This window comes from Grus americana, chromosome 3 (genome assembly GCF_028858705.1).
Source record: "Grus americana isolate bGruAme1 chromosome 3, bGruAme1.mat, whole genome shotgun sequence".
Taxonomy (NCBI): Eukaryota; Metazoa; Chordata; class Aves; order Gruiformes; family Gruidae; genus Grus; species Grus americana.
Window position 1 is genome coordinate 617,528 of NC_072854.1, and position 16,393 is coordinate 633,920.

At 49.7% G+C, this 16,393-nt stretch overlaps 1 protein-coding gene across 16 annotated transcripts in view; it reads right to left on the reverse strand.

Annotated features, from left to right (window-relative positions):
• The window catches only part of DTNB (dystrobrevin beta), a 204,876-nt gene that overhangs the window by 54,094 nt on the left and 134,389 nt on the right, over positions 1 to 16,393 (reverse strand). For 11 of the 16 annotated variants that reach the window (XM_054820030.1, XM_054820024.1, XM_054820029.1 and 8 more), the window contains 4 exons: positions 10,453 to 10,538; positions 8,520 to 8,633; positions 6,570 to 6,666; positions 278 to 298 (listed from right to left, as the gene is read on the reverse strand). In XM_054820030.1, the coding sequence (XP_054676005.1) occupies positions 278 to 298; positions 6,570 to 6,666; positions 8,520 to 8,633; positions 10,453 to 10,538 (318 nt within the window). The remainder of the gene's footprint in view (positions 1 to 277; positions 299 to 6,569; positions 6,667 to 8,519; positions 8,634 to 10,452; positions 10,539 to 16,393) is intronic. The other 5 variants (XM_054820026.1, XM_054820031.1, XM_054820033.1 and 2 more) reach the window with 1 other exon arrangement.

Below are 16,393 nucleotides of genomic sequence, written 5' to 3' on the forward strand. Positions count from 1 at the left end.
CCTGGATGATCATGCACAATTCTATAAAAACCTAATGAAAACAGCCACGGGTTGTGTACCCACGGCAATAAACTTAATTGGAAAGGGAGAGAGGAACAGCTTTAAGGACACACACACAAACATGCTCTACTGGAAACCGATGAGGGCTGCTTTCAAATTTACAAGTGCGAAAGACCCCGCGTTCCCGTGGTTTATTTGCATCCAAGCCAATTAACAGAAAATTGTTTTCATGCAGAAAGAAAAGAGTTAGATCACCTACAAATTGAAGTCAACTTACTGCCTGCTTTTGCTCTTCTTCCTATAAGGGTTGGCAAAAGAAAAGAGTGAAGAGAGAAACAGGATAGATTAATTATCATATGAAAAGGAAACACAAGCACACAAAATACGCAACAGACCCACTGGAGGAACAGAACATGGCAAACTGCAGAAACATCTGCAGACACCAAAGGGAACAAGGAGGACGGATGTGAGAGCTGCGGTGGGAAAGCAAAGGTGTCATTCCCTCCATTCCCAAAAGAAGTCTCTCGTCTAAAATGGCCCTCGGCTTTGGTGAAAGTCAGATACACAGGATGGCTCTCACGGTACGGGTATCTTGGGTGTAGGACAGGATATCCAGTGGATATCTTTTACACAGAACCTTTCCTGGCTTCCCTTCCTGCCCCGGACTCAGAAATGCCTCTCTAGATGCCCTCAAGGCAAGAAATACCCGACTACCGTCCTCCAGTGCCTGGGAACACCACCTGGAGCGTGCAACACGAACCTGGAGACCCAGGCTGCCGCAGCCCGAGAGGCGAAACATCACCTTTTCGTCAGAGAGTGCCTGGTAGCACCGGGCCCGCAGGGACCTCCGCAGACGGGATTCCAAAGGGCAAATTAACGAGTGGCAATCCACCAGGTCTGGGAGGGGAGGGGAGAGGCTGGGGGGCAAGAGCAGCAAAGATGCGGAGTAAGGGACAAGATGCAGAGAAAACAATTCCCTAGCTGCAACGCAACGTTTGTCAGGATCACTATTAATTTGGAAGCCCCAAAAAAAGATGAAATATGGATGAATTTATCCTCTTTTAGAGCAGAGAAACGTATGCTGTGATCCTGCTGGGCCAGCGGGGCCACATTCTGACTTCAACGATACAGCCTTCCTGGGAATGAGCAAAATATCCCATAGTGGAGAGCTGCTTTCATAATTCAAAAGTTTTCAGAGATTTGTCCTCGCATATCTAACGACCATGGCGAGTCCTACGTGCTGTTCTGTCTGCTCGGTTGTGTGGAGGAGCACGGCAGTCGTGGTGCGGGTAGCAATGCCGTGCATGACAAGTAAGGCCGGCAGCGTGTTTTTGATGACTCTCACATGCCGAGAGCGCAATTACAGCTTTTTCAGGGTAACAGCGTGTGTCCCGTTCGATGCCGGCTTGGCACGGACCACCAGTGCAGAGGGCAGCAGGACCATTGGTAAGCACGTCTCCCCAGAAATTCAGGTCATGGGATTAAAATTCATGGAATAAAAGCTCCTTCTGGCTTTGAAATCCATGAACCTGTCTATCCACCTTCCCTCATTTATTTCCCGTCCGAGTGGGATTCACCTCAACCTGTCCCTTAGTTCAGAGCAGCTTCTTCTCACCGAGCGCTGCAGTAAAAGCTGTTTTCCCAACTGCGCTGAGGGCGCTACGGAGATATCTGGGAGCGACTGCAGAGAATTCACATTTCTCAGCACATACTTTTGTTTTTTTCTCCCAAGACTTGGGGTTCTTTCAGGCGAGTGTTTCGGCACTGATGCAGGGTACGGCTCCACCGAACCACGGCTCCACATCCGCTGCGGGGGCCGGCGCTGCCCCCCCGCACCCCACGTTCCCAGTTGTTCCTCTGACCAGCACTGGGACTCGCAGGAGCAGATGGGGAGCCAGGTCAGGGAAAAGATCTTAAATGATCTCCACTCTACAAAAAAAGTTTTTACTTTGAAAAATGAGGCTTTAGCATTAACTACAGATGTGAAGGAAAAAAAAAAATCTCTGGAGGCGTGGAGCTTTGCTAGAAGGACTGAGCAGTTATTAGATAAATCATCAAATCGGCTGGTGAGGAAATTACCGCTGAGGAAATGGAAGAAGTGAAATGGGATCCGTCTGCTGAATATCCGCGGAGCTGCAAGCAAAAGCCCTGCAAGAGGGCAGACAGTCATCGCTGCGGACTGCTGATAGGAGAGTGCCAGCTCATGGCACGAGGTGTGTTACGGAAGGCTTCGGGAAAGAAGGGAAAGCTAAGCCAACGGCCTGGGTGAGGAAAAGGAGATAAAAAATGTTGGAAGAAAGTCACTGACGACAGTACTGACGGGCTGTGGCCACCGATCAGCCCAGACGGACGGGCTGCCTCTCGTCCGCGAGGGGCTTTGTAGAATCATGGAATCCCCGACGGGTTTGGGTGGGCAGGGACCTCCCAGCCCACCCAGTGCCACCCCTGCCATGGGCAGGGACACCCTCCACTAGCCCAGCTTGCCCAAAGCCCCATCCAACCTGGCCCTGAACGCTTCCTGATCTGCTCCATCTGCTTCACTAAGGGCTGGCTGGAGCGGCCAGGAGGAGACAAGATCAGTAGCCAACGGGGAGCTTGACGGTGGCCACTGCAGCGGCCCCATGGACTCAGAGGCTACAGGACTAAACCAGCTTGTGCAAGGGCCTGTTCTCCGGCACGATCCGCACACGTCTGTGCTGCTAAAATCCCTTATCACCCCAATCGGGGTGGCCTTATCCACACTGCCCCCCGGGAACGGGTCTGGGCACCAGATGACCCGGGGTGGTGGTTGGAGATGGTTTGGGAAAGCGCCGGTCGCCCTGATCCAAAGGCACGTCGGCATCCGCAGCAGCAGCAGAGCAGGCAGGCGGGTGCCCATCCAAGGACAGAGACAGCCGGCGTCTCGCAGCGCCAGAAGATACCAACAACAGCGCTTTGTGCAGAGCTGAACGACCACAACTTCTCCTTCGGGGACCACCACCGACAGATTCCTGTAACCGAACCCCCCGACAGGGTGTCAACACACGTTGGCAACGAGATGTGGAAGGACACTCGATGCAAAACTCAACCTCAACTCTAAATTGCAACGGCGTGGGTAGGTCACTGCGCGGGCTAATGAACATCAGAGCAGGACACTGACCATGGGGTTTTGATCACCTCCGCACTGGCAACCCAAATCGTGGAGGGCTCTTCTCTGCTCCGAGGCCAACTATCACAGCACGGCTCGCCATCGGAAAATGGATGAACTTCCCGAGAACAATTTTCCTCTCTCTCCTCTTTTTTACAGAGGGAGCTGAGGTACCAAACTTTGGGATAACCAAGGTTAGGTAAGCTGAATCCAGCTCCAACTGGTGAAACGAAGGCAGCATTAAAAATGTAAAAAATACCGCACAAGAAAATGGAAAAAACCATAAAAGCTTAACAGCCGATGTAAATTATAAATGAAAATTTGTGAAGTGTACCAAATGATGAGAGAAGCTAAAACCTTGCAGGAAAAATTCGCATCTGGCAGGGCTAAAACCACCAAAAAGGAGACTTTGAAATGAAGACAAATACCAGAAACAAAACAGAGCCTAGAGGTGGTGCATCCTGCTTCTTGATAATGGCGGTAAAATTCTTCACACGGGAAGGGGAATTAGGATTTCGGTTCTGTTTGACTAACAGCACTTTCCCCTTGCAGTTTCTATCGGCAAACAGTGCAGTACTTTCTGCTAATAATGAGAGAAGGTGTTTAAAAGTATCTACTCGAAATACTGTTTTAGGTCAGCGGGCCTGGGTAGCTCGCGGCCGGGATTCTTACAACAATTACCCGAGGGGTCACCCGGTCCGGCGAAGGCAATTTCTAACAGATCCTGGAGCACCCAGGGCTGGAGGGTGCTGTGTGGCACTCGTACTCAGCAAGGGAGGTAGGACAACGTAAATAAGCACAAACGTCCTACCCTGCCGTTAACTCGTTCGGAGTAACAGAAATGCTGATACAAGACCCAATAATACGTAATACGCAAAGCATTGTAACGTCACAGAAAAGAGGTCCTGCCAAATAAATCTGATTTTGTTATTTGAATGTATTACAGGTTGGGCTTCTAGAGGAACCGCACGGATGTAACACATTTTCATATCTGCAGTTCCTTTAGAGGCCAAACCTGTAATGCACTGTCATTAACCAGTTCGCACTATGCAAAATAAATAAAGCACCTGACACGAGCACGATCTGGATAACTGGCAGCTTTCAAAGAGCACTCGCCGGTGCGGAAAGGCACAAAAAGGAAAACGGTGATGAAGAGCAATGAAACTCCTCCTGTAACTCCTGCGCAGTGCTGCTAAGATTCAGAGAAGAATTCAACATACAGTTTGTTTTTTCCCCAATTTAAAAAATGGTCTTAAAAATCTGGAGAAGGCAAAGAAATCAACCGTAAGAAGTACTGAAGTGCGGGACTGTGAGAAGCTCAGAAAAGCTCCACCTGTTTAACTGATTTAAAAGAGAAGATTGAGAAGTGCCTTCACTGAGATGAGTAAGTATCTGCGTAGGAAAAAGCCAGGGGTGCTAAAGTACTCCTTAATTTAATGGAGGCAGAACCCCGCGTACCAGAGCCAATGGGCGTAAACTGAAGCTAAATACATTAACTGAAAATGAGGCATAAATTTTTAACTGTGCAAGCAAATTTGCATTGGCAGTGATTTTTCCATTTTTGATTTCTTCAGCTCAAGAACAGATGTCTTTCTGGAAGATGCTTTAACCAAGGAGAAGCTGCCAGGCTCCACGGAAAGCTCCTGAGGGGAGACGCAAAGACCCAGATTGTGCGACGTGCGGAACCGGATGACTCCAACAGCCACCGGCTCACAGGTAATTCAGGCTGGAAGGGACCTCAGGTGGTCTCAAGTCCAGCCCCCTACTCAGAACAGGGTCGACTTAATCTCAGACCAGGTTGCTTAGAGCCTGATCCAGTCGGGTCTTGAAAACCTTGAAGGCTGGAGATGGCACCACCTCTCCGGTCCCTGCTCCACCGCTTGAGCATCCTCACGGGGAACAAGTTTCTCCTTATGTCCAGTTCTATCTGTCCTTACAGCCTGTAAACAGTTTTGTTGTACAGGGTCAGAGCAGGGCATTGAGAAAGACGGTCCACCTGGCCTTCAAGGCTTTCGAGATGGAAGAGCGGAAAGTCAGGCCAGCTGACAGAACTGAGATGACAGTGTTCACACCCTGCTGAGATGACAGCATTCGCATCAGCTCGTGCCTGGGAGAATTAACTTGTGAAGGCTTGCGAGTGCTTTGAAAATAATAAGGGCTACGGAAAATCTCCCGTCAGAGCTCGTCACCACGTTAAAGCAGATATCCAAATGATTTTGTTATAAAGAGCCTCCTCAAGCGTGTGCGAGAAAACCGCTCAGACTGTGGCCAGCTGACCCACAAGGAATCACACTTTCTGACGCAACAACTTTTTTACTTTCCTCGATCCGTAATTCAGTTTCAGATGTCCGTTTTCAGAGATATCACACCCCAACTTACAAAGGTTCCGGCTCTGAAGAAATCAAAGGGAATTTAGCAAGTGATGGTCTTCAATATTTCTAGCAGACAGACACTGAGAGGCTGAAGAGGAACACGTTACAGCGTGCAGAACCACCGAGTTAACCCCCAGCCTCCCAGCTGCGAACGCTGACCACGTGCCACGTGCCCACGAAACAGTCCAGGCGCCTCAGGAGGGCATCTGGCCACAGCCTCTGGGCTGCGCCTTCCTGCTCCAGCACGCAAGCCTCACCTGCAGAGCGACCGCGCTTTAGGTGTACAGGCGATGCCAGTTCATTATCGCTGTCAAGTGCAGACAAGCTCTACGTTTCTCTGGAGCTATGAAGATGTGCCCAGGGCTGATCTATAGACCCCGCGCTGCTCCTGTCACGCCAGCGCTGCGATCTCTCTCCCGCGGCTTCCGTTGCCCGCCCTACCTTTGTCGCATCTTGTCTTAGATCAAAAAACCTTTGAGCAAGGGCAATGTTCTGCCGCTCGCTTTACAGAGAGACTCTTGTCCCATTTAAAGAACCGAAAGAAGAAACTCATAATAATATTTCATCAACCATGAGCTCACCTCTAGCAGGACTCTATCTCACCAGAGATCCAGACAACATCTATCACAGAGCACAGCCAACACCATCACGCTCAAGCGAAGCCCCAGACAGGGCCGGGCTGGTGCAACGTTCCCTGGTGACACACGGCACCGCGTCACGGGGAGTTGCGTTCCGCACTGCAGCAACTGCGGCTTCCAGTTTGTTTTCCAGCTAAGGCTGGAAGAGCTGCCCGCAGCTGATTACCAAATCTAATCCCTCACGAAAGCCTTCCGCCTCTTCCGGGCTCTTGGCACTTTCGCCAAAGCGGCAGCACGCGAACCCGAGAACCCATTAGCCAGCTGCACCGACGCAGAGCCAGCACGGAGACGACGGTTTTGCAAATTCCTCCTGTTCCTCGTGGAGTATTTATAACGGTACGGCCGCGCAGCAGGAAGGTCAGAGCAGCGACAGCGCATTCCCGACCCGGGGAAGAGAAGGATGCTCTGCGTCTCTGGCAGGACATGGCTTACTTTGAGCAGTTTCATCAGCCCTTCGAGCTGCACCATCAGTTCTCTTCTGCTTTCTTGCAGTGCAGACATCCTCTGTTCCAGTTCATCCTTCCTCTGTCTGTTCAAGGGACATGAAAGAAAGAGTCAGAAAATAAACTTTGGGTACTTCAAAACCACTTCAGGAATTTCACCCCTATAAGTCTTTGGTTTTCATCACTCCCCCCTGCTTCCAATTTAACAAAACAGAGCAAAGCACAGTGCAATGTCCGTGAAACCTATATTTAACAATCAGGCTTTTCACGTAAAATCCAGAAACCTGCACTCAGCACCTTTGCAAGAGCACAGCGTTTTGAGAAAAGCCGCCCAATTTTCTCTTCCTTTTAAGAACTCTTTCACCGTCAGACCCAGCATCCTGCAGCGCTTTCAGAGAAGGAAGAACGAACTACGGGAGGAAAGGCAGAAGGAAAAAAAAAAAAACCACAAAGAGGAGAAAAGGCTGCAGATGTTTGGGAGGGAAAAGCTATCACCCGTCTGGACGGAGCCTCGGCAGAGCTATTTCTGTCCACCAATGCGACGTATAATCTTTGACATATTTGCTGTGCCAGAACCCAGGTACCAAGAAAAGGAGACAAGAAGTGACCTTCCCCTTCCTTGGCATCAGGAAACCACGGTATCCCTACAGATGCCTGTCTGTGAGATATTTAAGGAAATATGACTGTTTGGTTTTATTTTATATTTTAAAAAATAAGTGACTAGCATAAGGAGAAATTCAGTGATGAACCACGAAGTTCGGTATCTTATATGATTTAAGAAACGTTGGGCCCCACAAATCCCAATCATAAATAATGATAAATAACTGTAAGAAAAACCCCCACCCAGATTAGAAAGGCTTATTTGTTCATCTACAGTTATTTTTGTGGACATCACAATGTCTTAATCCAAAGTTAAAGGCACCACATATGACATGCAACCTCCTTTTTCTCCACCTCTTTGCATAACATTTTGTGTAACATCTGTGGGTATCTTCTGCATCCTCTCCAGCTTTTTAAACGTAATTACACGTAGCTGTGCAAAGTGTATAGCTAGAAAATCTATGAGCTATTATCATTAGGTAACAGAATGAAAAGTATCAGCGAGATACCAAAATGTACTATAATGCAGCAGATTCTATACGAAAAAGCAACGAAAGAAGTCGAAAGCCTTCGATTCTGCAATCGGGGCTGGCTGATAGCTCGCGGACGCTGCCTGCAGTTGCAGCAGCTCCATCCCAGAGCAGCGGAGCTCCTGGAAAACCTTTAGCCACGAGTTCACCCCAACGCACGACACACAACGCAGTTTGCAAAGAGCTGCTGCTGCCAAGAGCTTGAATTTTAGAACCTACTTTAGGTTACGGATGGCATTTGTGAAGGTTGAGCTCTGAATTAACTAGTAATAGAAGACGAAATAAAATATAGCCAGAGAATGCCCTTGTGACCACCCAACTATAACCACTTTATTCCATAAATACTGACAATTTTTCCCTGTCACTTCAAAATGCAAACTTAATCAAGGAGGCTGTGAAGAGTGTTCTCCAACCCTGGATGTATGTCTGACTACCTGCAGGTATGAACCCAGGGAGTTTCACTGACTAATCACATAACTGACATTCACCTTCACTCCGCTCCTTTGGCCAATAAATGGCGAGCGGTTAACGCCATTTCTGCTAGTTTTTCCTATCGGCTTCCTCTTTACAGACAGTTTTCCAAACTATACAAATAGGATTAATTTTAAGAGACATTTTTAATTACTTCGAAATCCCCTGAAAGAAAAGGCAAATTGCAATATGCTGTCAGTCTTCAGACTTCAGCATCTGAAGGTAACGGCGTGAGGTCACCGAAGCTTCGCTGGCGTTACCCTCCGCCCAGCACCAGCCTGCGCCACGGAGCAGCCCCGCGGCCCCCAACGCGCACGAGCTGTAGAGGGTTCTTTTACCGTAGAAGCCTGAGTTCGGCCAACAAAGTTGGGTTCTGCTGGGCTTTCTCAGGGGTGGGTTGAGAGGCTTGTTCATGTTCCAGCCTGAGCCGCTGAATTTCTTGGAGTATCTCTCTACAGAAACGACAGAGGGAAGATTGAAGAGGAAAAAGGTCAGCGGCCGCACTGCTCTGAAACACTGTCGTAGCCCTTCGAGCGCTTTCTGTCGCTCTGCAGCTTAAGCACAGCGGTTTTGTTCACGTATGACTGGCACAGATTGAAAACCGAGAGAGGTCAGTTAGCGCCGTCCTGTGAATTGCTGTAACACACAAAGAGACTTCGTTACTTAATAAGCAGCATGAAATCGCTCATGTGCCGCACGCTGGCAACGTCTCCCCAAAACCCTTCCTGCAGAGTGGGCTCGGCGGCTGCTCCACGAGGAAACGGTTCCACTGTCAGCACCAGCCGCATTGCACACGCCGTGGGGAGGGCTCTGCAGCTGCATCCGCAGCTCTGCCAGCGCCGCTTAGCCTCCCGCTCACCTTTCCAAGGGCTCTGGCAGGGCAGCAGGAATAAGGAAAATAACAGCTCATAGTAAGAGAGACAAAAGTCCCGAGGTCTCGCAGAGGGAAGGCGATCAGCCAGCAGCCCAGTGAAAGGCGCTGCGTTCTGCGTAGCCGGGGGCGAGGGAACGCAGCACTGATGGCCAAGGACTCGCTTCTTGCAATGGAAATGAAATCCTTCTGAGAGTGAAGATTATGATCTCTAATTCTCCCTCCCCTGCTCTTGTTTAAAACTGCTGAGCTGCTCTCCCTGCAAGGGTTCATACCAGCACCGACCGAGATCTCCCTTATCTGTCATCTCCACGAATAATTTCAAATACCTGCCAGGTCTCTCGGTAGCGTATTGAAGCTACGGTGCCTACATGCTGCAAGGATGGAGCTGTTCCCGTGCTCTCCAGGAACTGGTTCTCCTCCAAACGAACCTGAATTTGTACCGGCTGTGCTGAAGGTGCCTTGGCAAGGGGCCGGGCAGGCGGCGAGCTCAGGCACGCCAGCTGAGCTGCAGCTGGAGCACAGGGAGACCCACGCACGGCTGCGGAGCCAGCACGTCATCGGGCACCCGGAGAGGCTCCGTGGGCAGCCGAGGGCCTGCCTGTGTCCTGCAGCACACGGGGTTTGCAGCCCCTCAACGGCTTGGTCTTTGGAGCAGCACCCTCTTGGCTTCTCTCCGCCAGAGAAACACGAGCTCAAAGGTGGGTGCTGAAGAAGCAGGCAAGTGCAAACGCAATACTGTAATAAACCCAGGGCGATCTCTTCTTAACAGTCCCTCTGGAGCAAGAAAAAGAATTGAATGGTTTGGGTGGGCAGGGACCTCCCAGCCCACCCAGTGCCACCCCTGCCATGGGCAGGGACACCCTCCACTAGCCCAGGTTGCCCAAAGCCCCATCCAACCTGGCCTTGAACACTGCCAGGGAGCCAGGGGCAGCCACCTCCTATTTCTACTCCCAGTTTCTTCAGACTGTTTTGTCTCCCAGCAGAAGGAAAATCCCACTCCTTCTTCTCAAGCCGGCTTTACCCACCAGCTTTTCGAGCCACTCGCTCCAGCACGGCGCAGCTGCTTTATCTTCCTGCTGCCACCTGGACGCCTCGCCCTGCCGCGAGAAGTTTGCGGGGTCTGCAGGCGGCAGAAGGAGACGGCAACGCAGCTCCTGACGCCCAGCGGCAGTTAAGATGGTTTTAAGAAGGTCAGAGAAGACAATCAACGTGCTCCCTGGGGAATAAGGGCCCCGCAGCCGCAGCCGCGCTGAGCTAAGGGTTAACGAGGCAGCTACACCTTTCACTGACCAGGAAAACAATCTGGTTAATCCAACACAAAAGGATAAAACCAGCAAAGCACGCGGACTCCTCGGATGTTGTTCCCAAAACAATACTGATCAAAGCTCGCTTTTTACCTGTTCTTGTTCTCCAGCTCTGCTATCAGCTGTCTTTGCTGTTTATTGGCATCAAAGCTGAAACCCAGGTCTGTTGGCGGGCGAGGCTGTGGATGAGGAACAGAGAAAAATTAGACAAGATATTCACGACCCGTGAGCACACATGACGCAGTTTGGCTCCGGCCCCGTATTTCCTGAATGCCGTGGTACGATGCCCACAGCCCAGGCTGCGAAACCCCGAGAACAGCGGTGCTGAGACGGACCGCGGGGCACATCGGGATGTGGTTTTACACCTGACCTGCTCTGATCTCAGGGCGGGTGGCTGCTGAAAGGGTGACCGGGCTCAGCATCCTCGCTATCTGTCTGAAGAATTTATTTGCCTTTTTTTTTTTTTAAAGACCTTCAGAAAAAAAATCCACATCCCTGTCTGTTCCTAAAGCACCGACAGGCTTCCCTGGGAAGAGATGGAGTTACACCCGCATCAAAAAGCCTTTAGTGAAACCTTGACCTTCCCCTATGTCGGCTAGTGAAGAAAAGTTAGAATAACTTCTAGCTTATGGACCAGATTATTCACAGACATTACACGAAGCAAGGTCGCTGCCTCTGGAAAACCAAATTAATTCCAACCCCTCAAAAGCATCACTTTGGGAGGCTGCTGAAGAGCTGCATTTTCCCAGTGAGTCCCGACCTTGGTGATCCCTGTGCTCGGCACTTTTCATCGGCAGCCAGCACCTCTGCTGAGGAAAGGGCTGGGCACTCAAACGGGGGCCTGAAGTTTCTGGGAGAACCTGCGGGCAGCTGGGCTGGGTGGTGAAGAAGCCGGTTCCATGGACCAAGAGGGAGAGGGAAAAGAATGACAGATGCTGCTTAGGTCTCGTATGAATCCAAGCCACCCTTCTGGCCATCAGACACAAGAAGTTGTCCACTCGGAGCTGGGGAGACATCTTTTATTGTGGACAGGTCTGCCTGAGGAAGGAGACGGTTTGGAGGGTCTCCTTCTAACACCAGGTCATTACTGACTCACAGAACGGTTGAGGTTGGAAGGGACCGTGGGGCCTACCCAGAGCTGGTGGCCCAGGACCGTGTCCAGGCGGCTTCCGAGTATCTCCAAGGTGGGAGACTCCACAACCTCCCTGGGCGACCTGTGCCAGAGCTCAGGTACCCTCGCCCTGAGGAGCATGTCCTGGGGTTCAGAGGGACCCTCCCGGCTCCAGCGTGTGCCCGTGGCCCCCGGCCCCGTCCCTGGGCACCACTGGAAGAGCCTGGCTCCTCTGCTTCATCCCCTCCCCGCAGGCGCTGCCAGCCATGGATTCCATCCCCCTGAGCTGCTCTGCTCCAGGCTGAGCCGTCCCAGCTCCCTCAGCCTTTCCCCACAGCAGAGATGCTCCAGTCCCCACGTCAGATTTCCTTATTCTGGGGGTCTTGGGCCCCGTGCAGAGAGGGTGTGTTCATACGGGTAGCGCAGATGATGAAGGCCACGGTGCCTCTGCCTCTGACCGTGTACTTGAGACGTGGGTTGTCTTCTGACACAGCAGAGCACGTCTGTGCTCTCCTTCTGCCTTTTTGTTTTCAGCTGACCTCAAGATTGCAGAGATTTTTACCACAACATTTTCAGAAGGACCTCAGATTGGGATCCTGGTTTGAGAAGACACTTTCACAACCATTTTCGGAAACTATGTGGTAGAAAACCAGCAGTCAGATGGAAGAGCTTGGTACCCATCAGTGCTCCTGGAGACAGGGTGGAGAGTGACAGATCCAGGACGAATGGGACAGACACTGCTAGGCTTTCAGTTTTATTCTGCTGTGGAGATCTGGAGCCAACCCTGACTGGATTTAGGCCTGAACTGCAGATAGCACTTCTCTTCTTTGGGCAAAACCCACATGGTGGGTGGGCTTGCTCAAGGTAAATGAGCCTTGCTTGCAAGACATGCCTACAAGCTGGTCTTCTGCGTCCTCCTGGGTGATCTGACGGACTCTTCAGCAGTCTCCTAATGATGGGGAAATTGCCTGTGCAAAAAACTGCTTGGTAAGACAAGTCCCAGGCAAGAAGAAACAAAATATCTTGGGAGATAAACAGTGTGAAAAATAAAAATAAATCAACCCAGAAACCGAAGTGCAGAAACACAATTTGTTGCAGCAGGGTCAGAAACCCTCCTCTTCCCCCCAGGCAGCGGGAGGAGCTGATGGTGCAGGGTGGGCTCTGCTCTCCCATCGAGGAATGGGGCTGGTGTGGGTGAGGAGCTGGGATGGACCTGCCAGTACAGCCAAGTATAGCGGTAGGTATCTCATCTCATCTCATCTCATATCATCTCATCTCATCTCATCTCATCTCATCTCATCTCATCTCATCTCATCTCATCTCATCTCATCTCATCCAACGTTCAGGGCAGGTGCACTGTGTAGGCACCACCACCACCACCACTCTTTCCATCTTGGGGTGACCTGAACAGTCTCACCGTAGGTAACACTGATCGGACCTACTGGTCCCCCAAAGCCGAGGTCCATGGTCTCTCCCTGCATCCTGGTACAATCAGCCATGGGGACAAGTGCAGGTGACGTGTTTCACCTGTGGGGCTCTTGGGGCTCCAGCCAAAGCACATGAACCTTTGCTCTGCTGCAAAGTAGGACTCTGCCTATGAAAACACAACCTTGTCCTTAATCTCTTTCTTCAGAAATCATGTCCAAAGCCTGAAATCACCCTCATGACCTAAAGTACTCGAGTCCTCAGAAGCAAAGACAACACTGCGGAGAACTTAGAGGAGACACATCCCTCATGCTGCTCACTTTCAAACATCGCTAGTCACGAGGTCTTTTGGAAACTGTGCCTATTTTGTATGACAATTCAATGTTCTCTTATTTGTTCTATTGCTTTCAAGAGTCTCTTTAATTTTTTATCGTAACTCAGAGTCACAGAGTTGTCGTGGCTGGAAAGGCCCTTTTGAGATGGTCTCATCCAAAACCCCTGCTCAAAGCAATGTCAACTACAGTGGGTTGCTCAGGACACATTGTCCAGCTGAGTTTTGGATACCTCCAAGGATGAAGACTCCACAACCTGCTGGGGTGACCTGTTCTAGTGTTTGAGCACTTACATCATAAGAAAGTTTTTTTTTCTTTTGTTTAAATGGAAGTGAGCTACTGCCCGTTGCCTCTTGTTCTGTCATGGCACCACTGAAGAGAGTCTGACTCCATCGTCTTACTTGCAACCATCATACATTAAATCACAAAAAGACCCCAAACGAGTCTTCTCACGGTTAAACAAGCCCAGAAAAAAAAAAAAATCAGGCTGCTGATTCGCCACCAACATCTAAATCTTCCAGGTTCTTAAACTTAAAAGGCACCTGATGCTCAGCCTGAAAGTTTGCCAAGGGAACGCCTACACCGGTGGAATACAAAGCACCAGGCAGAGGAATTTGATCACCCGTATTGTTAGAGATTTAGTATGGCCCCTGCCTTATTTTTAGCCCAGACTAACTAGCTCTCTCAAGCAATTCTCAGCATGGTTTGGGATTTACCCTAAGCCGAGAACTATCTGCAGCAGATGGTTTGTATGCAGCTGCACTGCTCTGGAGGGTGGGAGCGCTCAGTGTTATCGATGTGGGCACCAGAAGTTTTTAAGAACTGCTGTACATAAGGTCTAGGTGTCTATCACACGCTCAGCCAGCGAGAAGTAGCACTTACCTCTCCCTAATCCATCCAATGGGCACTCAGGAGGAGAGGTATCTAAACTCTTCCAGATCCACAAGTGAACCAAAGAGTCACCTGAGACAGCACTGAGCCTGCTGAAAACACCAGAGGTACGTGTCTAACTGCCAGCGCGCTTGTCCAGGAAATACGTGAGACCGGCCCCAGGCGATCCTGACCTGGCATGGGAAATAAGACGCAGCTCCTGTGCCGCACGCCCAACGAACAGGCGTCCTGGGAGGCAGCAGGCTCCATCCCTCCCGCAAAGCCCAGCCGCAGGCAGCAGTGCTGGTCGGGATGCAGCCCGGGAATTCTGGTTCGTGCTGTCTGGGTTAGGCTTTATAAAAAATATCCAATGGTGGTCTAGTATTAAAAACATTAGCTGTCCAGGACATGGAATCTACAGCCCTGGGGTGAAAACTCTGATTAGAAAAGAGAAAACAGACTGAAGACAACAGAGACTGAGGTTTCGAGTAGCCGGGGTATGAGGAAATTCATCAGAGGACTTAGATCTTAAATAAACCTGAGGCAATCTCAGAGTTTCTGTGCTCATCTCCGAACGCACTAAGTTTTGTAAGGTGGCACTCCAGATGCGGCTATCCATAAAGCTTACACCTAGAAATAATGCGAGAAGGAACTAACGACTCCAGACATTAACCTCAGCTCTTGAGGAAAAAAAAACAAAATAAAACCACTTGCAAATACTTAGAAGACAAAGTAATAGTCTACATGGAGTTCTAAAGAACAAATCATGCCAAAGCAAACTACTTTCCTTCCATAGTAAAAAAATTAAATCCTATGTGTAGGAGAGAAATGTGTTTATATTGCATTTTTGCCTGGCTTTTCTAGCAGCTCAAGCATTGCCTTTATTTCAAACTGGTTTTTTCTCCAACTACAAAAGCCTGGTAGTCTTACACAGCACGATTGTGCAGCATTTGTACAAAATCTGACGTTCTGTCCACAAAACCACACCTGAGTTCCAGGCATCCAGCGTGCTGGGCATCTGTATTCGCTTCTTCTCACAAATGGAAAGTTATTTAAGAAACGGAAAAATTCGTATCCGTTACTTTGCTCACAGGATCAGTAGCCTTAATCTTTCCTTGACTGATCCTTGATCAGTAATCCCCCAAGTGCCTTTACAGCCTTGCTGGGAGATGGAACTATTTTCTCTGTGACAGGCAAGTATCTTGCTGTAGCCTGTGCAAAAGTGCAGCGTCACGATGAAAGAGTTTACAACGGACACCCGGAGTTGAAGAAGTTTGTCGCTACCTTTCTCAAGCCACGATGACTGCAGGCTGTTTTACTGAGTAGACAGTTTAACGAACCCCGGTCCATCTGTCGCAGCAATCTCAGGATGCCCTCATCTTCTGCAACATCAGATTTCATGGGTCAGAGGAAGTATTACTCAGGGTAAAAGGATTCTGAGAACAACTGAGAAGCTGGTGGACACGGCGTGGGACTTGTTATAGATCTAAGAGTTTCACATGGGTATCGCATTACCTCTTGTGCACGTATTTCAAATGCATCTTCTAAATATGACTATTAGGAGATAATTATAAAGTATGAGGTATCATTCACATGTGCAGATACCACTCTGGGCTTCAGGTTGGGCGTTGGCGGGACAGCCAGACTGTATTTCTTCAGGGAATGACCTCCTCCGGAACACAGGGAAGGAAATCTAACTGTAGTCACTGCTCTCATTTCTGCCCAGCATTTTATTAACACCAAATTCTTACTGTCGTCACCTTTGGAAGAGTTTCAGGTATGTGCTATAGGATTACGATGGCAGATGCTATTCTTCTCGTAAATCCAGGAGGCAGAACTCATTAGAGCATTTGCGTGCTGCTATTGACCTCCATGAGAGGTACCTGTCCTCTCGGTGAAGTTGTATGTGGTAAGTTATACGTAACCTCTGTGCTTAAAATAAAAAACCCGACCCAAACCATTGATTTACTAGTCAGCACTCTTAGATTTGCACTCCATCTTACCCGACAGGTATGAACGACTTGTGTCTTCCAAGATTTATTACTACAATTCCTTTCTTTAAAAAGCCCAGCAGTTTCAGCTCCCTACCTGCTCAGCAGCACTGAACACCAGGGACACATCCCCCTTCTGCTCAACTCTTGCAAACGCTTTCTACTACAGAGAGCAAACACCCGGTGGGAGACACCAGCATGAGAGGTGGGGCCTTCAAAGTTACTACAAAAAACCTCCACAAACCTCATTTTTCCATGTGCAAGAGAAAATGAAGAGAGTTTATATTGTTTTTTGTCCTCTGAAG